This window comes from Urocampus carinirostris, chromosome 16 (genome assembly GCF_059441175.1).
Source record: "Urocampus carinirostris isolate Australia breed hairy pipefish chromosome 16, RoL_Ucar_1.0, whole genome shotgun sequence".
NCBI lineage: Eukaryota > Metazoa > Chordata > Actinopteri > Syngnathiformes > Syngnathidae > Urocampus > Urocampus carinirostris.
Genome location: NC_142364.1, coordinates 21361446 through 21383104, shown reverse-complemented (window position 1 = coordinate 21383104; position 21659 = coordinate 21361446). Strand labels below are relative to the sequence as shown.

The following is a 21659-nucleotide window of genomic DNA, read 5'->3' as shown; positions in this document are numbered from 1 at the left end:
AGATAGCTGGGATGGGCTCCAGCAACCCCGCGACCCTACTGAGGATAAGTGGTGCAGATGATGGATGTATGAGACAATACTATTTTTCGGGTTTAATCCGGATCGTTTCGATCACTCGTAGCATACGACAATGTCATTGTAAATGGCTAATATTGTAGTGGTATTCTACGTAGTCTTGTTGTGAGCAAATGGGTGCCGTGTTGTGCTTAAAAGATTTATTATCGGAAATTGTAACCATTAATAAGGAGAGAAATTGGCTGAGGTTAACGGGTATGTTTTTGAATACTCTAAACTGTGTTGACATCCATTACTGTAATTATAACCGCTGTTTGAATGTAATAACAAGACTGCGTTGAGGTATCTCACCCACTAGAGAGCGCTTTCGACACATTAATTTGAGTAGTTTTGCAACGTTATGGTCCGGTTCCCACCTAGGCTCTTTCTATTTCTTGGTAGATTTGCAATTGAGAAAAAGGGGGTTGAGTTTGAACAATTTTTATTGACACTTTTAACAGCAAATAAACAATAAGAGGTTTGAACAATTGTTATCGACACTTTTAACAGCAAACATATTCACAATTTCATTATATCATTTTCTAACAATATGAGGTTTGAACAATTTTTGTCGACATTTTTAACAGCAATTAAACACATTCACAATTTCATTATATCATATTCCAACAATATGAGGTTTTATCGACACTTTTAACAGCAATTAAATACATTCACAATTTCATTATATCATATTCTAACAATATGAGTTTTGAACAATTTTTATCGACACTTTTAACAGCAGTTAACCAATGTGTAAAGGGCAATACTATTGTGCAGGGGCACAGCTCTGTCTTCTCAAAAGGGATTTCTTCCCACCCTCCTAAGCAGCATCCTCCAGTCCTCTGCCCGGGATGCTCAGATGGGTCCTCTCCCTTCCTGCTTCTACTTTCCACAACCACCCGAATAGTCAGGTCGTTACTGCCAGGAGACCCACAGTGAAGCTCCGGTTCGGGAAACCTATACATTTTACATCATTAAGCATTTCAAAAGAAAACAACTTGATCATTATACGGTTCTTACAACGTGACACGCATGACGATATCGACCGCACGACTGCTGATTTGCCAATGCAGTCCTGTGAGGGTGAACTCTTAACCTTAAAATTGTTTCCAATTAAGCAAATGACACCGATGGGGTTTTCTGTTGAAACGTTAGACTTATAATAAGACAGTTATATGTAGCGTACATGTGAGAGGGGAGAGCCTCGGGTGAGAACCGAAATATTTCCCTTTGTCAACATATCTTGTGTCAGTTCAACAGGATATGTACAATATGATATTTGAGCTGCCCAACAACAGGCTGGGCAAGGTGCAAATTATGAGAAAAACGTTGTTGCACATTGTCAGGACATGATTTACTGATGATTGTATTGCTTCAACACACAGATGGTGTGGGAAACATTTTTTAAGCATGGTTAGGCCTACCTAGTTGAGTATGCACTAAGGGTCTTATTAATGCAAGTGAACAGCAAATTATTCCTCCTTTGGAGTGTTTGTACCGTTAAAAAGTGTCGATTCAGTTTGTTTGCAATATGTGTGCTACAAAAAAGTAATATTTAGAGTGATGTCTTTACAGACACAACTAATAAGAAAGCACAATCTAGCACAACCACAGTCTTAGGAAGGCCACCACACAGTGTCCTAGACAGCCTGATCCAGGACCAGCCACTGGTGACCCTTGCCAGGCTTAATATAATTGCACAGTCTGCCTTGGCAGCATGGATACAAACAACTCGAGACGCTAAATATACCTGACTGGTGTGTCTGAAGAGCTCAGGCATAGAGATAGTATACTTAGATTGGAAATCCACACCTTGAAACTCGGTGCTCCATCTATTGTGCACAGGGGATTTTTTTTCTTGTCTGATTTTTAGCCCTTGGCATTTGGAAATGTCTGCACGATGTATAATTCAAGAAAGTTGATTAATGATTGAACTCCACTCCAAACAAGTTTACCTAAAAACTGAAAATAAAAACCTGAGAAACTGATTGATTGGTGCTTCTTCAACCACAGATGAACCAATCTCATTTTCTTTCTCGTTGATCGGTTTTGTTCTGCAGAGATGACTAATATGCTTTTTATTTCCATTTTATAGGAATAATTAGTGTCCTAACAAAACAACTGTTTGAGATATTGAAATAAGCAAACAAGTTGTGATTTCCCTGGCCTAGTGTGATTCCAGGCTCCTCCATGTTATGTGTCAAAGTGTCCTTGGGCAAGACACTGAATCCCTAATGCACCCGATAAGCAGGTAGTTGCCTCGAATGGCTGACGCTGCTATCGGTGTGTGTGTGGGTGAGTGTGAAACACATTGTAAAGCGCTATGGGAGATCTTCATTGACTTGAAAAGCGCTATATAAATGGAGACCATTTACATCTATGTGTGTGACTGGGTTTAAATGTTTGTTATGTTTAAACTTTCGAACTTTAGTAGACACTCAAAATAAAGACACAAGACATCCATGGATTTGGAAGTACTAAGGGAAAACAGTGAAGATCCTTCAGATAAAAACATTTCTTTCCTCGTTTCTAGCTCCCCTTTTCATTAAACCTTGAAGGTTACAAAGAACCTGTCAGCCCTAAGAGGTGTGGAATTCAAAGAACAGTGACAATGATGTGAAAACAACATACAACAGAGCGTGATAAGAGTCACAAATAAGTACTGGCAACCTATGAAATCTTTTTTTTCCATTTGTCTAATTTTAATAACAGAATTGACTCATCAGTCTTATTCGAAAAAACAAGTAAATAGCTAACAAAAACTAACAATAATACATTTATGGTCCTAAACTGTATTTTGTCATGAATCTAACCTGACAATTTTTTTACTCTCAGAAAATCATGTAGAGAAGGTTGATATGTGCCAATTTATTGGCCGAAGAACAGTCCAGGATGTATCTTATTTTGTGCCCAAAATCAAATGAACATATAAATAAAAATGCACGGATGTACAAATGTAAGAAAAAAGCAACAAAGCAGGCGGAAGCCTAAGACATTTGCACACTAGTGCCCGTGTATATCCTTTCAAAAGAAGCACACCATCTCAAGTTGCAACAAATCATCCGCGCTCCACCATTCTTTCGGCGTACATTCCTTGATCACCTGTTACCTCTTAACAGCACCTGTCAGCAACTGTCAGCTGCTTTGCAAATTCATCTCATTGCATCTGCTTTTAACTCTTAAATCACAAGGAAAGGGAGACATCCTTTGGATTTGGTCCGTTCATGAAGCCAATATGTCATCACCTTGTTAAAACTTCTATAACTAAGCAATGAATAGAGTTGGGAAAGAAAAATGCAAACAAAAGAGAAACGTTTTCACTTAATTTTGCTTAATTCTTGCTGAGAAATACAAATATACTGTGTGTTTAAAAACATTTTATTGAAATAGGGAGGATAAAATAAGACTTCTGCTTATTATTCAGTCTCATTGATGATTTTTCTTTTGTTGATTGTTTTTTAATTCAACAAATGAATGAAACAAAGCATTTAAATTGGATCGTTTAAATCCAAATTGTATTGTATACATGAAAATAAATAATGCAGGACATTCATGAAATACCTAAAGTAAGGTCACAACAGCATTCTGTTAGAACACAAATGCTTTTATGGTCATTGATAACGACATAGTGAACATTGTTTACAACAAGATTAGATGTGGCACTCCAGACTAAACATGTAATAAAGAACTTAAAACAGACACAAATAAATATAAATGAATTTATATATATTCTTTTCACAATCTTGTGTTCTTGTTTAAGGTTTCAATGGCCCTTGGAAGGAAAGTGTCTATGAGCCTGTTAGTTCTTATATTAACCCTTGGGGTTAGAAATAACTTTATCTACACTCGAGGTATTTTGACCGATGAATGTCCACGCCATTGGGGGTTATAACTTTGTCATTTCTGTTTTTTTTTTACTTCCAACCACTCAAAATGTTCACGGGGGCCTTAGCTACGTGTACATATATGTCACGGTTTCCCATTGCCCTCATTTGGGCCCACCCATTTGGCGCCAGCTGCGGCTCGTTGCCTGATAGGCTTCCCTCCTATTTAAACTCAGTGCTGTCATTCACTCTTTGTCAGTCTGTCAACAAACCTCTGCATGTGCAAGACTTGTATTTTAAATCTGTCCAGTATCCTGCTTGTGTATGCAGTATCCGGTATTGATCCCGCCTGTCTCGTCCTGTCCGTTATCTTGCTCCAGTCTCTTGTATCCGGAATCGATCCCGTCTGTCTCGTCCTGTCCGGTATCTTGCTCCAATCTCCAGTATCGATCCCGCCTGTCTCGTTCTGTCCGGTATCTTGCTCCAGTCTCCAGTATCGCTCACGTCTGTCTCTCCCTGTCCGGCATCTTGCTCCAGTATCCGGTATCCGGTATCGGTCCCGCCTGTCTCGTCCTGTCCGGTATCTTGTTCCAGTATCCGGTATCGATCCCGTCTGTGCCGTCCTGTCCGGTATCTTGCTCATGTATCTGGTATCGATCCCGTCTGTCCGGTCCTGTCCGGTATCCTGCTCGTCTAACCAGTATCCTGTATCGATCCCGCCTGGCCTGTCCTGTCCAGTATCATGCTGTTGTATCCGGTATTACTCCCGTCTGTCCCATCCTGTCCGGTATCTGCTCGTGTATCTGGTATCGATTCCGTCTGTCCTGTTTCAATCTCTTCTGCCCAGCGATCGCCGAATCGCTGGCGTTTGTGTTATTTCGCATGACTGCCCCGTTCCCATAAAATAAAGCTTGTGTGAAAACGTTACGCATCTGGGTCCACCGTCTGTTCGGGTTCTGACAATATACGTTTTTTTATGCCTACCATAAAATGCTTTTATTTCAATTTTTTTTATATATAATACCTCGTCAAGCACCATCAAAAAGACAAAATTTGTAAAAATACCTCTCAGGGTTTAAGGAACCAGTGGCATCTGCCAGTGGGAGAGCAGGTCAAGAGTTGGTGGCTGATGTCAGAAGAGTCCTTTATGATGTTTTTGGCTATGTGGCTGCATCAGAAATGTCCCCCGGACTGGGCAGAGAGCAGCCGATTATTTTTTTGGGGCTGTGGTAATGACCTAGCATACAATATCGGGAGAAATGTTGAGTAATGAATGTATAAATTTGAGTAGATTCCTACACATTGTGTCATTTAGTAGAACTTGGCTTCCAATAATTCATCCTGATCCCTCACCAGTGGTTCCTCCACTAAATTTGTTTTAGAATGTCTAAATGAGGTGAAGTTGAATAACATCACCTCATGGGCCATTCCTATTTTTCCACATGCGCCTGGTGAAAATGAGTGAACAGGAAGTCGCTTAATTTTGCTGATGAATGCCTCCGACCAATTTTGAATAATTTGTTTTTTTACAAGTCACAAAGGAGCCACAGAGGTAGACATTTTTTTCACCCCTGTGCATGACATAAAGATGTTATTGTGTTCAAGGGGTGCCCAAAAAATGGAAACTTGGGAGCCAATAGCCAGTTTGTTTCCGAATTTGCAGCACACTACTTCTTTTTAAAGAATGTTGAGTACCCTTTGACCTGCAGCACCCACCTTTTCGACCTTCTTGTCTCTTTACTTTAGTGTCTGGTCCTTGATGCCTCTGGCACAAACCTGAGTAATATAGTATTTGGAAGAGTTTAATGACACATTATTTTATTAGTTTAACATGGACAGAGAGTTTATCTTGTATGATTGTAAATAGTTTAAAATTATGCACCCGATTTCTTTGTTGCCTTTCACTACAATTGTTTAAGTTTTTTATAAAAATTCAAATTCTGATACTTATAAACAAATAACATAAGATAATAGTAAATGTATTTAATGCATGATTTTTGGAGAATGAAAAATTTAAAAACACTTTAAATATTTTCTTCTATTTTCCCTCTCCAGAAAAATAAAAAATAATTCAAATAAAAAACAATGTATGGATCGTCCAAGGCGCCACGGCGCCTGGGTGGTTAGGGTTCAAGTCCTGCTACTGCAGCCTCCCTGTGTGGAGTTTGCATGTTCTCCCCATGCCTGCGTGGATTTCTTCCGGGCACTCGGATTCCTCCCACATTCCCAAAAAACATGCATGTCGGGTTAATTTGCTGGTCCAAGTTGTCCTTAGGTGTGAATGCGCTAGTGAGTTACCTGTCTCTGTGTACCCTGCAACTGGCTGGCAACCACTGCCCGAAAATGGCTGGGATGGGCTCCAGCACCCCCGCAACCCTACTAAGGATAAGCGGTGCAGATATTGGATGGATCGTCCATGATTTATTTAAAAGTTAAATGTGCCTCAATATTTAAATTCTTTAGCCCGATACCAACACTGGTTCTTGGCTGTTGAGGCTTTATTAATCACAGAACTACGATATAAAATTCCCTTCCCTCTGCAGAAAAAAAATATTGAATTAGTTACTTATCATTACTTTAATTCCCAGTACCTGGTTGTTAAATAGCCACTAGCGGGCAGACGACACAGTCCACTGACTAAACTAAGCATCATCTTTTTACACTGTGTTGTTTTATAGAAAAAAATCAGCTGCAATGTTAACTCGTTACATTATGCACAGTTCCTTCGTAGCCAGCCTACTTTAGTGGGGGATTGACGTCTAAACCTGTGAATGGCACCAAATCCAGAACTGATTTTTAACCTCTGCAGTCGTCATTGGTAGTGAAAGAGTTCATCAAAAATCCAAGGAAGTCATACTTGACTTCAGGAGAGGAGAGCATGCACAAACCAAGCCCCGATCGTCAGAAATGGAGATTGTGTGGAGGGAGTCCTCTCCTTCAAACTCCTTGGGCATGCACTTCTTCAATGACCTCTCCTGGTCTGCCAACATCAGGGCTGTGATGAGAAAGGCCCTGCAGCGACTTCACGACCTGAGGGTCCTCATCAAGACTAACTTGGGACAGAAGTTTCTGGTGTCCTTCTCCAAAGCTTCAGTGGAAAGCATTCTGGTACGGCTTTACCGGGTGGTGTGCTAGGAGCGCGGCAAAGGACAGGAAAAACATACAGAAAGTAATTAACACAACCCAAAAGATCATCAGCTGCTCTCTGACCAGTCTAGAAGACATCGCTGGCTTGCGATACTGTAGCAGAATCATTAATATTATAAAAGACAATTGTCACCCTGGCCACCACCTCTTTGACCTGTTGCCCTCCGGAATGTGCTATAGGTCCCTTAAAATAGGACAAAGAGGCACAGAGACAGCTTCTTCCTCAGGGTCATCACAAACACACAAAACTGTTAAAACATCTCATGACAATTTTGGGTTTATTTCGCTTTTGAGAATGATACTGTGTGCACTTGGATCGCTTTTATTTCTTTTATTTTCAAAGTCCCTATATTTAATGTTTTACCCTGGAATGCCATGTCTAATCTTGTAGCATACAATGTTTCACAACGTTGATATCAATGACAATGACGATTCTAATTCTAATAAGGAAAAAATGTGATGAACTGCACTGATGAATATATTGAATCGAGCCACTTTAGCCTTTATTCAGCCTACTTAAATAATAAAATGGAGAGTTGATTTTTAAAGCAGGCGATAGGACCAAATTCAGGACAGATTTTTGTCGTTTTTAGTCGTCATTGGTTGTGAATCACATTATCACCCAAAATGGGATGTACACACACACACACACACACACAGACACACGTGTACGCCAGATCTTAATGCTTTTTAGAAAAAAATTCAATATTATTTTATGTAGGGATTTAAAACAAATAAAATTAAACAACACTGGAAAGTATTTATTGGAACTTTTTGTGTTGAACTCAATTAGGACTAGAGCTCCAGCGGCCCCAAGTAAATAGAGTTTGATACCCATACCTGTCAACCTGTACGGTTTTGCCGTACAAAGTACATTTTTTATGCATTTTAAGACGAGTACGACGTACAAGGAAATCTGTACTGAAATCGCAGATTTGTCAATGATGGGTTCCATCCGGTAAACACCGACTATCGCGAAACGGCAATTCAATCAAGTCTAACGAGTTCGCCGCGTTAGCCTCTATCTCGGTATCGTTTTTTCGTTGCAAACGAAGTGAGCGGATTGATGCTACTGTGCGCATGTGTCTGCCGCCTGGGGATTTCCCATCATGCATCATTCCGTAAAAAAAAATGGTGTAAGATTATTTTGTATTTTGTAAGGGAAAACACGACAGTTTGTACGGGCATGGAGCCGTGGAGGTTGACAGGTATGGATACCTCCGGTATAAAACCTGAATGAACTCAAGTTGGAATCCTTGAGTTGGTCAAAAAATGTGGAAAAAAATGTCTTATCTTAGAAATATATACAACTTACAAGAAATGTTTGTGGTCGACCGGGGAGTATATTGACATCCACTGTCGCTCCATCCCTCCTCCTTCTCCTTTCCTCTTCCTCCTCCTCCTCTCCCACAGGCGAGTAGCTGAGAATCCCAGAGCGTCTCACTTTCCAACCAGTCTGGCTTCTGCCACACATGTTGTTTCGCTAACTGCCACAAAACACAGCGAGTTTTGTCGCGGACTACGAAGAAAAGAAAGGGCTGAAACAAGCTAGCGCGGTGAGTTTAAATTAATTGAAATGCGCTTTATTGCATTTTTTGAATACCATGCTAACACGCTAGCTAACCTAAGTGCCATTTGTCCGGTGTTTGTTGCACTTGAAGCTCGCTTGCACTTGTTGCGCCCCAACGGAGAGAGGGGGGGAGATCATTTCTTGTTAGTACTTTGCAGAGACGGTGCATTATTTCGAATGATCGAAAGAAGTCGCATCGTTTTCGCTCGTGCGGGGATTTAAAAGTTTGATGAGTTCAAAAATGTTCAGATGGGTTACAGGCAGGGGTGATTAAACGTTGGTCCGCGGACTGTTTTCTGTGTCATGAGAACAAGGGAAAACAAGTGGAACATTTATTTATTCAAGAATAAAAGTCGTCCAAAATCATTAAAGTCGTCCAAAATCATTCAAAACTGTAGCTTTCATTATTTGTTTATTTTTGCCCCCTCTAATAACTAAATGTTCTAGCATTTAGCCATATTTTGATTGGAAGTAGGGCTGAAACTAACTTGTATTCAAATCGTCGATTTGATTAGCGACAATTGCAGCGATTAGTTGAATAATCAGATAATTGGTAATTTCATCTTAAATTCAACAACCAGTTTATTAAAGATTGGAAAATGGATTTTTGTGTACAATGAAAACTATTTTTTTTTTTCACCGTAAATATTACTCATTCATGAAATAATTAAATAAAATGACAGTCTGTCGTTTGTAATAGTCTGTGGTCTGTGCAGCCCTTTGAGACTCCTTGTAATTAAGGGCTTTACAAATAAACATGACTTGACTTGGCATTTGCGATCGTTGAAAGCCAAATTGTTCAGATGATAAAATCAGCATACTATACCACATTTTCTAGAATACTTTAATTTTATGACAACGAACATGGTAGGTAATCACAAATGAATTGAACACATAATTTTGTATAACTTGGTCATACATTTAACATTTGTACATGGTATCCACTGTCTTGTCATTTCTTACGCTAAATATTCTTTAAATGGATGTTGTTTGTTATTGAGCTCCTCCTATAGGTAATACAACTTAATTCATTAAAAAAATCAATATTTGTTTGAATAATTACAAAAATAGATCAACTATCATATCGTGCATTTCTGAAAATACATGAGACTTACCTAGATGGATTTCACGCCATCTTGCTGCCACGGGTATGCCCAAAAACCAAAAACCTTGTTAAAGGCTGGACAAAAAAAAAAATCATCTTATTTTGGAAATGTGTTGCTGAAAATGTCATTGCACTATTGCAATGATGCACTTACAACTTAACTCAGTCTCCAAGGACCAACTTGTAATTGTTTTTCCTAATTATACTAAGATTCTTTCCTATTGTATTTTTCTTTTCTTTTTTACAATCTTTATTACGTGTTTATCCGTGAGTGCCGAGTGCCATGTCTAATCTTGGTGCAAATGATGTTCACTCTGTTGTTGTCAATGACAAAGTTAACTATTGTAATTCTGATAATTTTGAGGTTTTTTTGGGAAAAGTAATATAAAGTGTTTTGTCAAATACCTTCCTTTCTTGACTTTTTGTAATACTTTTCATTTGATGTTGATTCACAGTAGCTAATTTAGCATTTAAAAACAACAAATTTCAGACTTTTCCCACCCCTCCAAGAGCCTTTCTTGCATCCAAAGGTCATCGGGAGGTTTCTGCCCCTGATATACATAAATTTAAGGCTGCTCCAGTCAAACCCTAACAATTGGCTGATATTTATAGGCTGCATCTTTGCTTTACGCTGTAGGTCCTTGTCTCGTACTTGCACCAATGCCCTCGTAATCAGAAAACAATCTCAAATGAATTTTTCAACGCCTATCAATGTAGCATCACCTTATCTGCTTCTAACTAGTATGAAGTCACTTAATAAAAGCAGAAATTAATCATGACATTTTTATATCCTGCACATTTATAAAAAGAATTATGATACAACATGGAACACTCACTAAAATGCAAATAATCCTTTACATTTTTTATTTTGTCAGACTAGACCCCAAAGTATTACCACCTATCTTTTAGTATAATTTGCTACATTCTCATGAGGAGTTTGAATTATGTCAATCCAAATGTTTGGAATAAATTGGTCACGTTTTCTCATTGCAGCTTTTGATGCCATACATTATATTTATACTTTTTTCTTAAGATACTTTATTTATGTTTTCCACTTTGCATCTACTTTTGTTGCGTAAAATGTGTATCTATTGCATTTTCATTGAAATAATTTTCAAAATAGACATCAGTCTTCTTTAAAAAAAGAAAGAGAGTAACATGAGCTTGTGAACGGCTGATACTGTATTTTGGCTGGCGTCTTTATATTTCTTTGGAAACTGCTAAATCAGTTCTTGATAGATCAAGGCGTGTGGGAGTAATTACCTGGTATCAACCTGACGTTTGGGCATTTTTCAAGGTATCCTTACCTGGTGGCCGTTTTTCATTAAGAGTGCTAATTTACAATCTGATTCATGTGTTGCCCTATCTCAAGGTTTCTTGATTTTCCCCGTTTTGAGGTTTTCAAGTTTTTCCTTGCCTTCATTTAGGTATCAGATCAAGGGATGTTGTAATAGTGGTCTGTGCAGCCCTTTGAAACCTGATCAAGAACTATTCAAACAAACTTGACATGACTTCACCACTGATATTGGTCTGGAGGAAAATGGTATTAAACATTTCCTTCCATTGATTGTAAAATTGGAAGTCCTTTGCTGCTAGAGCTAGATTCGCCAATCTTCATTGTTTTACCTGCTTGTGTTTGTAGCTGAGAGTGAGGTGGTTGGAGATTTTTTTTGTCCTGCGTTGGCCCCACCATTTCCCCTCAAGGCTTTTCTGGCAAGAGTGCTGTACCCTACCTAATCAATCTTCTTGCCTAGAATTTTAGCCAGCTGATACATTTCTGTTACTTGGTTCACTGAGGTGGTCTTTGCCTAGTTGACATATGGTGAAAATCGGTAATCAGGTATTTTGCTTATGCTATGGGGGATTGGAAATTTTGAGCTAGCCTTGGCAGAATATTACTGTGTGCTCTTTCACCAGTAGAAAAGTCATTGAACAGCTGGCAGTTGGAGCAGTTCTGTTCCTATCAGTGACTTGCCTCAGGTTAGAGGTTGGGTGTGTTGTGAGTATGTCTTGGTTTATTTTTAAAAATTATAAAATACCAATAGAGAAAATTATTATTATTTTTTTTTTCAATTTGTTCTTTACGCACTGATTTATCGCACCATTTGAACCATTCTCTTGTCTTACTAGGTCACCATTAATCTAAAACTGTGGGAAAAACATACCAGTACCACATGTGAAGGTACAGCATAGAAGAGTATTACGTGGTTAAAAACATCCTTTTGTATCTCTCTTTTTACTTTTCCCTACATTTTTATTGGTTGGGGAAATAACACTATGTAACATTTATTGGTATGCTTCCAAAGTCTGGTCTCTCTGAAGAACGGTACTTTAGAATTGTTGCAAAATAACACTGCACCTCTAAAACATGTTTAAAAATCAGCCTCAAGGACAAGTTGCATTTTATATCCAAATTATTTTACATTAATACTAACTCTCCTTTTCTTTGCGAACTGAAAATAAATAATTGCCCCTATTAGCAGTCATTGCCATATCTCCCTACTAAAAAAACTGCACTGATAATATAGTTTGTTTTATTGCAATGAAAAACTTTATAATAGATTAGCAGTGATCAAACAGCAATGATGTTTTAATTTCTTTCCAAGCAATACCTATTGTATTCTTGTCAAAAAAGCACATCAATACAAGTTACTTTTGACTTCAAAGTTTCTCAAGACTAATTTATGTAAACTTATATCTGTTGGTCACATACTTTTAGTCGTTTTTCACATACACTAAAACTAACTAAATTAAATGACAAAATTGTTAACACTAACCTTTCCTGAAAGTGCTTCTTTGTTCTCCTCTTAATCAATTTGAAATGGTCATGGGATGAAAAGGAATATTGTGCTAGAGGTGAACTTTGTGCAGCATTGGCTCCCATTTTATGTTTTAGGCTTTATTTATGTGCCGTTTTTTCAATGTTTTTCTTCTCATAAAATGTTTCATGTATTGTCTTTGCACACAATTTTTCAGTGATGATGCAGTCTGCCAGTATTAAATTTCATAGGATCCTCACGTGCAGTATTTTTAGCTTTATTACAAAAAAGGGATAATTCAATTGTAGATTTTTGACCTCCTGCTGACCATTTGATGTTTATTTTTACATCAAATCCTACCACATCTGCTTAAAGGCAGCAGTTCTTGTTCCTGTATATGTATGTCTCAGATTTGTTTGAAATAATTTAAAACCATTATAGGTCAATTAAGACTTCAGAGTTGCGTCTTAAAAATTATAAACTTATCCACTGTCCAATGCAGCCTAGTTACATAACATCCACTTTTCCCTTTGCACGCTAGGACAGTGGTGAGTGTAAATATTTACACTAGATATAGTTTATGTGAGGAAAGGTTTTACTGCACTTTGTCAAGCTGTACTCAGTGGGAGCAAAGAAAAAATGCAAAGACAGGGTTGCAGCTTTGGAAGTTTAAAGTCCTGTTCTTTATTGTTTTTTTACATGTGTATTTTTTAAATGAGTCTAATAGGATTTTTAATGGTAATTTTGGGAAATAATTTCATTTTATGTTCATCATTTTTCTTGATTTGTTTTCAGTGGTAATAGATGGATAGAACCCACGCCACATTTGTAAATATTTGCATTTGCTGTACTTACATTTAATTCACTGATAAATTTAAGTTTTCTGGAGTTAAAAAATGCCCTAATGCATTTGAATTCACCTTGTGTCTTGTGCAGCTAACGAAAAGCATCAGTGTTTACATTGCCTGTTGCGTCGAGTCTAAAAATAAGGTGAATCCTCCCACCACAAGATATATTTTGGGCATTAGATTTTGGGATACTCTAAATTTGATTTCGTCCGTTTCGGATATGATTCAGTCCAAAAATAAAGGGCCAAAATTTAGATCAGTTTAGCCCCCCCCCCACCCACCCCTCAATGTGGACTTAATTTTGTCCCAAAATAGCTGTCATCTGTGATCCAAAGTTGGCAAAAAAAGAAGTTCTTTCAAGACATTTTTCATCGTCTTTGAAAACCACATATGACGCCTTCTGGACAGAACCATACCATGTTTTCAACCTCTTTTAAAATCTTTTTAACCATTTGTATGGGTGAGATTAAGTGATTAACTTGCATTTTCTGAACATCCTCATTCAATAGAAATTCAATACATTTGAAGAAATTGTGTGGATGTTTTTAGTCTGACGGTTAATTATTGGTGGGTGAGACCTTCTACAGAGCTTTGAAACGAGATGCATACAAATCACATTTTATTGCTGATCCACATCATAAAATAACTCAATGTTGAACCAATCACTGTAAAATTAGCTGCATTTGCTGGTTCAATTGTAGCATTTCTAATTTCAAACCAGGTACAGTCCAATTGCTGTGTAATGAGCAAATGTTTCCGGTACGAAATACTTGACAAGTAATTGGTCCGCTCCCGTCCTCCCTGAAGTATCCAGTAAACCCTATATGGGTATAAAGTTACAACCTTCTTAGAGCTGAAAACATATTCAAAGAGTAATCAAACACACAAAAATACAGTCATAAGATAAATAAGATGGTATTACCGAAAAAAATGCGAGTTTATTATGAGCACTTACCATGTTGAGAGAGAGCCATAATGATCGGATGATAGGCAGAGTCACAGAGATCACATACCCGTCAACTTATACGTTTTTCCCGTATTTTATATGTTGTTTTGATCATTTCAAATCATGTACGCTATATGATAATTTTTATACAAAAAAACTTCTCTATTCTTGCCCATTTCAGCTTTAAACCAGATCGTCCAGGTCACTGGCAACAGATGTAGAATGCTAATATTGTCTCGTTATTCTACAGTCTGTCTTGCTGTCAGTAGTTGCCGCGTTGTGTTTTTAAGGATTGTTATTGCTAAGGAAGATTTGCAATCATTATAAAGAAAATTAATTGGGACTGGTATGAGATCAAGAGACGAAAGTACTTACTGTACACTTTAAATTAAAGTTACTATAACTTTAAAGATAGGGTGGTTTAAGGTGAAAGTGGAACATTTTCTCTATTAAGGATTTCTTTTATTAGTTTTACAAAAGCTGTTACGGGATTCACAACACATTAGGTAGGAAAAAAGGGGGGTGGTCTGAAGGGACTTTATACTTGTCATCGCATTTTTTGTTTGGTAGCAAGAACATAGTTAAAACAATAAAATGTCTGTTTCAAATACAGTCCAATTCCCAACCCAAACGCCCAAAATCATGTTTAAAGAAGAGTTTATTTGAGCGCGTCCACGAGGGAATGGCGTCAGAGAGTTTAAACTTTCCAGAGAGCACCTTTAAATGAATGTACACACCAGAATCATTACAGCACATTTAAAAAAAATTGGGGGGTCTGTAATAGTTTGCATGTGCAAACTGGAACTCGCTGAAGTTGGTGGTAAGCGGTCATGAGTGGTGATCGGTCACTAGTGGAAGCCCCTGGGAATGCTCATGGACTGGACTTGCTTTCATATAGCGATCAAGATTTTTGTTGGAAATAAAACTTGTATACCAAAATTATTGTGTATAGTGGGGTCTGTATAAAGAGGTAACACTTTGGTCTAAACAGTTGGGTAAAATATGAATTGCATTGCTTGTTGGGTCAAATTGCTCTTCATGACCTTATGAAAAGCGATGACCATATAGGGTGTCATAAAACATACATAACTTCCCACTTTCTAATATTGTAATAGAACTCAAAACACTTATAACTGTACGGTTAAAGTGATGAATTGTTTCTCAACTTTTACTTTAATAGCCTATTAGTTGCCACATGTCTGCACTTTGATTTAACTTCTATTTGGGTTCCCCATGTTAGGAGTTTGACGTGTGGCGGGCGCCCACCCAAATGTTCTCTTAAGCGTGCAGGTTCGGGTCAGAGGGGAAGCTTCTGGTGCTCTAATGTTGAGGTGTTTGGTTCTGTGTGTTGTCTCCACACATCACTCAGACATCTGGGCCAGCCTTTGCCACCCCCTTACTTAACACCACGCATACTCTTCAGCCTCAACAACAGCATACCCCTTTCCACCCCCAGGCTGCATTTGCTATTGGCAGGGAGGGACAACCATCTGCCTCCATAGAATAAGCAGACATCCCTGTCGAGGCATTTGATGTGTGTGCGTGTGTTTGTGTATGTGTGTGTTACTGGCCATGCATAATGCATTACTGCATTCCAAAGATGGTTTTGCGAGCCATAGATCAAACCTTAGAATAAACAGATAACAACGTTTGTGGAGGAGACAGACGTCTGTTTCACATAGAGATCACAGACAAATTAATGCATCACTGCTCTAACACAGTTTACTGTCTAAAATGGAAACCAAACAATGACCATGTGCAGTGAGCCCATAATAAATTGACACTTAATATTTGAAAACACCTCTGACTTTTAATCCCTAAAGGTGAGAACATCAATGAATTTGGAGTGTCAGTCATTCGGTAAGTGTACTCCATAAATCTTATTTTCAGGGTTTCGATTGAAGAGTGCTTGAATTTTGGGAGAAGTGCTAGTAAATGCTTGAAATGGTTGCTCAACAAGGCTTAAAAATTAAATCATGCTTAACTGTAGCTGGCATAAGTTTGTTTGGCATTGTCCTATCAAAGCGTCGGTGCCAGCACCCCCTTCAAGTCACGCCCCAAGAGGACAGGTGCGCACTACACATAACATGGCATTATGAAATGTGTATTAGTGCAAGGATCACGTATTAATTAGGGACATTTTTTATGGCCATGCAAAAAATTAAGGTAGCATTTCTCATTGTAATGGGAAGACATGCCTGCAACCGAAGATGTAAGTTATATATTACCGTACTTTCACCCAACTCCTATATGGGCAGAGATTTGTCTCAAAAACAAATCTATTTGCGATTGAAGATCTAAAAATGTCTTGAGAAATGCACACCCAAGATTGAAAATCACAGATATAGTTGTGGCTTTGCTAAATACGTGATTCACACCAGATTTTTTCTTTTAATGGCACTTAAATAATTTGAAAAATGAGCTTAAACAGTTCTTGAATTTGGCCATTAAATATGTGTACAAAACCTGTATTTTAGACCAATGGCAATAAAAATGAGCCCCAACAGATGTCTAAGATATCAATGCCTGTGGTTACGTAAAGTTTTAAATCATGAATGATTAGAAACGTTAACCTGGTTTCTAACTTCAATTCTCTGGAAATGGCAATGCCCTCAAGCCTGTTTCTTAGACAGTTTTGGTTTCATTATTCTGAATCAGGTTTGGTAATGTAAACCACTATTATCAAGTCTCAAAATCTTTTAATCATCGTTAATCTGCCAATTATTCACGTCAAAATGCACTAAAATGGGTACTGTCAGTACATATCAGTGCTTGTTTTCTGTCACGTCCCACCTTGCAAGACAAAATTTTCTCGCACTCCCCCAAAAAGTCGGTCTCCTCATCTGGGTTATCTATTTTTTTTCATGAGGTCACATTAGGGTATGCTCCACTTCGTATCCACATTTCATACTCAATGCTAATACTTTGTGCTACATGCACGACGTGGAGATTAAATTGAAAAAAAAAACACTGGCAATGAGAGTGTCACTGCTCCCTTGGTGTAGCAAAAGTGCAATTGCACTTGATTCTTTGGAAAGTTACATTTTTTTCCCCCCGAGGTCAACCACATCCGTGAGCCCCTTGGGGGGGCCCGTCATACTATTTAAGAACCACTAGTATATATAAACAGAACATAAACTATTTTTGCTTTTCCCCAGTAAACACCAGTTTCTGCTTTGTAAAGATCATTTAAATATTAGAAAAACATGCTTTGAATACTTTATTACACAGAAAACTATCCACAAGTGTTTTTTAAAGATGCAAATTGCTCAACCTTTAGTTTGTTTAAACTCCCTGATCATTGATTGGTGTGTTTATAGCCTAGATTCTACCAAAAAAAAAAACCACTTAGTGTTAGTTCCAAAGCATTTTTATTACAGGCTAGTGTTTTGGAAGTGCCATGGGAAGTGCCATCAGAAGCTCAAGCTTCCCAGGCTCTGCTGACGACATAAGTGAGTGCAGCGCAAAGCTCCTGATGCATTGCCGGTGACAGCCAACTTGGCTGTGTTTCGTTTTTCTTTCTTTCCCTTTTTTTAAAGGTTCCCAGCGCTTAGTGTTGCCGGGGGCATGCAGTTGGAATTAAATGGCAGCGGGAAGGCAGCCCGTATACAGTAAAGTGTGTTTGTTATGTTGCGTTATGCTCCTCCCCATTCTATCTTTGTCTTATTATCTTGTGCACGTATAGCCACATTGACTTTGCAGGTGGTATAGTTTGATATTTTCTCAAGAAGTGTTTACAAACAAACACCATTCTAGGCCCCCGTGAGCCTTTCCATTTATAATGGAGGCGTGACTTCCAGTATGAACAGCAACTCGCAGGTTTTCGTAAGTTACCACAAAGTCAATGGAGTAATGCTTTTGTCCTCTCATGTCAAAGGGATACAATAGAGTAGCTTATTGCTTTCGTATTACAATATAGGGGTCATGATAGAATATATATTGCATCTCAATATATGGTTTTCAAGGTATTATGTATCTTGATATCATATATTATGTATTACATACAATTTGAATGAAATATTGATACGCAAATAACATTTTTATTATGGTAGAGATGGCAAACAAGACCAGCTAGTGATGATGATCTTGTTTATGACTGGTTTGGGGAAAAGTGTATTCATGTGTAGTAAAATTAAGGTGTTTGTTTTTACTTTAAAAACCTTCAAAACTATGTACAATACATAAAAGGTTGAATCCCTTGAATTGATGATTTTCTTTAGCACATAATAGTTTTCAATAATGATGTGGGTAAAAATTACGAATTGTAATACACTTTAATTTACCTTTTGGTCAGCTTGGAAATGAAAATCGGTATAAGAAGGGATGAAGTTTAAAAACAATTCTAAATAGGCATTTTTGACTTTTGGTAAATGATACAAAACTTTACTTTCTGGCATAAATATATTTTTCCTGTGTGGGTCACACTTAATTGTAGTATCACTTGCTAACAAACAGGGTTTTTTGCTGGACTTTTACAATCCACTTTTAAACTCAATGGCTTAAACATTGCTCCCTTTACCCTCTAAAAACATGGAGTAATTTCAACATGGTTTTAAGTCCATAGTCCGAAAATATGTGTCTTTATTGGTAGTATTTCAATTCAAACGGATTACATCATTATATAAACGATTGTGTAGTACCGTATACTTATTTTTCAGTATTGATACATCTGTTGCAAGATGCCTCGAACCCTAAAGATTTTCTTTTTCTTGGCGTGACCTTCCTTACTGCAGCAATGGCTCACCGTATTGTAAATTAGCAGGTTAAGAATGATCTCAGGAGTAAAAATCTGACCGAGCTAATTTTGCATCCTCCAAAATTTTTGAAATTGGCCAGAAATTGGAACATGCGCCTTGTAATCCGGTGCGCTTTTCATGTGGAAAATTGGAAAAGTCTTACCATGCTTGTGAAATTATTGATAAACCAACCACAATTGCATTGCATTGAATGCAAGGGCAATCGAATCTGGATCTTGGCCGGGAAAGCGTCGGCTCCTATCCAGTAGACCATTACGGATACAGACCATGTTTTTGTTATTATCTTACTGTTTCACTATTTTTAGTCACAATACCAGTTATGTTAGCGAGAATGTTGTTTCATTTTTCTATCAGCTCAAACTGAGTGACAAACTCCTTGAATATGTGCGGCCATGCGTTTTTAAGAAAACTATGTTTCAGAATGACCAAATTACTTCCCACAAACCGTTCTCTTCATTCAGTTCAGAATCTCCTGTGCGTCGTAAAAACTTTGCGAGACGGCTATACAAATGACCGGTTTTATGTCTGACAATATTTTTGTGGCCAAGCCCAATAATAACATCGACAGTTTGGTACCGTGACAAAAATAGTGAGATGTTAAGATAAGGTCTAATGCCTTTTCATGTGTGGTCTGTATCTCTAGTTGTCTAGTGGATGTATTCTGGCGCTCTCTCGACCGCAATTGTGATGAGTGATATAATCCAACAGCGCAATCACTGACCAAAGTTTATCAGTCAATGTGCAAATTTGGCACTTTTTTATGCTAGCCCTTGCAGTAGTATTAATTCCATACACTGTATAGTCAGGTGTGGCTGATTTATGAAAAAAATCACAAAAGACCATTTATTTGGGAGGTGTGTCTAATAATCCGGTGCGTCTTGTAGTGCAGAAAATACGGATATTACTGTATATCTGATGATGCCAACTGCACGTGACGTTTCCCCGAAGGCACCACTAGTTTCCCACTAACAGCTGGCCCCTCGTGAACTCTTCAAAGGAGAGAAGATAGCGACCCCCGTCACAAAAGACACACTCCCACAAGTCCCCTCCCCCGTCTCTTCCTCCTCTTGGTCCTCGTGTCGATTGTGTGCATAGAGCTTTTCCAGAGACGAGAGCACTCCTGCACTCGGCAGATGCAGCGTCCCTCCCCGCCCTTTTCTTGCATGGCGGATGACTGGGAGCGGCGTGGGTGCAGATGACAGTCATATTTGGCTGATCTAAATCGTTTTGTTTTTTCCGTTTGTCATGTGCTTGTGCAACCGAGCAGAAAATACATGTCTATCAGCAGGATCTTATCCCGCACTCATCATGGTAAGACTCCTGTCACTGCATTATTGCTCCTTTTTGTGCTGGTTTGCACAGTGTATGCTATTTTTACTCTCCTGAAGTCAATAATTCAGTATTGTGAAGGATTCTACTTTGTAGGTATATGTGTGACTTTTTATTGTGATGGAGGGGAAACACCCCTCATAGGTGACAGATGTGTGGATAGGTGTGGTAAGAGTGGAGCTTACGGATTGTCATATCTTTTCAAAGCTATGTGCTATGATGGACCAGAATGAGCTATCTGAACCAGAGAAGATATTTTAACTACATGTATGAGGCTGTGGTGTTAATTATATCCGCCATTTATTTAAAAATTTTGATTTCAGTTTTTGTCTTTCAGTCTGACTTGTTTGTTTTCGTAACACTAATGAACCTAGTCACGTTTTAATTTAGTCACATTTTAAATGACTATAAAAGTCAAGCATTGCAGTCTTTATTTTACATGATTTTATTTTTTAAAAGTTTCCGTCGATGAAAACACAATATTTTAGTCGAGTTTAGGCCAGGACAATATTTGTTTACACAATTGGGTTATCTGGCAGCATAATAATATAAAACATTTGTATCCGATCCAAACATAGTTCACATAACATTGTTTGATTTTTGAAAAGAAGAATTTTTTTTTATCAAGATAGCCATTTTGTCTTGACAGATTAAAAGATAGGATTTTAACAAAATCATATAATTTCTCTTTTCTAGAACTTAAAAGGTCAATACATTTTTGTCCTGTGATTATTGAGTGAACAACATTTTTCAGTTTGTTTTAACAAGTTGATGAAGATTCACACTGATTTCTGAACTGTCTTTTTTTTGTTAAGGGGATTTTTTTTTCAGTTTAGTCTGTTTTTCATCAGGTGAATAATTGATGTTGGCAAAATTATTTACTTTAAGGTCTACTGACAAAATTAACTCAACCAGGTTGACAACTAAATCAATTAAGGTTGTTGGCTCAATCTCGGCTGAATATTTTGTCAGTTGTATGGGTGAAAATGACGATATTGCAAAATTAGATCAATACTCAAAGCCACCTCAAATGCACAAACATAAACTTCAAAGATAGTGAACTTATTTAATCAGTAGTGCTATTGGGAAAATTACGTTTGCCCATATAAGGCTTGTGGATTGATTATTGTATGATTGATTACATTTCATTTAGCTGAGCTCTGATTGATTCATAGTCATCAGATCCTATGGGGAAACTCTGAAGGTCAGATTCTCCTGAGGTAGCCAGGCTTTGTTTTTTAAGGCAATCTAAATGCTTGGAGCTTACATGAATGCAGGAATGTTGACTGCAGCTAAACTCCAGAGCAGACAAACGTCTGA

The 21659-nt window shown here is 37.9% G+C and overlaps 1 protein-coding gene and 1 long non-coding RNA gene across 9 annotated transcripts in view; one reads left to right on the top strand and one right to left on the bottom strand.

Annotated features, from left to right (window-relative positions):
• Nucleotides 1-929: 929 nt before the first annotated feature.
• Nucleotides 930-12501, bottom strand: LOC148350702 (uncharacterized). 2 transcript variants are annotated; one of them, XR_015847124.1, is made up of 4 exons: nucleotides 12478-12501; nucleotides 9711-9775; nucleotides 8341-8512; nucleotides 930-1011 (listed from the first exon to the last, which is right to left on the bottom strand). It is a non-coding gene; the product is annotated as an uncharacterized LOC148350702 (long non-coding RNA). The 2 variants fall into 2 exon arrangements; XR_015847123.1 differs by lacking the exon at nucleotides 930-1011 and adding an exon at nucleotides 6722-7009.
• Nucleotides 8215-21659, top strand: part of sema4d (sema domain, immunoglobulin domain (Ig), transmembrane domain (TM) and short cytoplasmic domain, (semaphorin) 4D) — a 62210-nt gene continuing 48765 nt past the window's right edge. For 2 of the 7 annotated variants that reach the window (XM_088320205.1, XM_088320203.1), the window contains exon 1: nucleotides 8413-8581. Coding sequence is in view for 1 of the 7 variants with exons in the window: in XM_088320200.1 (XP_088176326.1) it covers nucleotides 20285-20321 (37 nt within the window). In the remaining 6 variants the exon portion in view is untranslated. Of the gene's footprint in view, nucleotides 8234-8411; nucleotides 8582-20126; nucleotides 20322-21659 lie in introns of those variants that run through there. The other 5 variants (XR_015847122.1, XM_088320200.1, XM_088320202.1 and 2 more) reach the window with 4 other exon arrangements.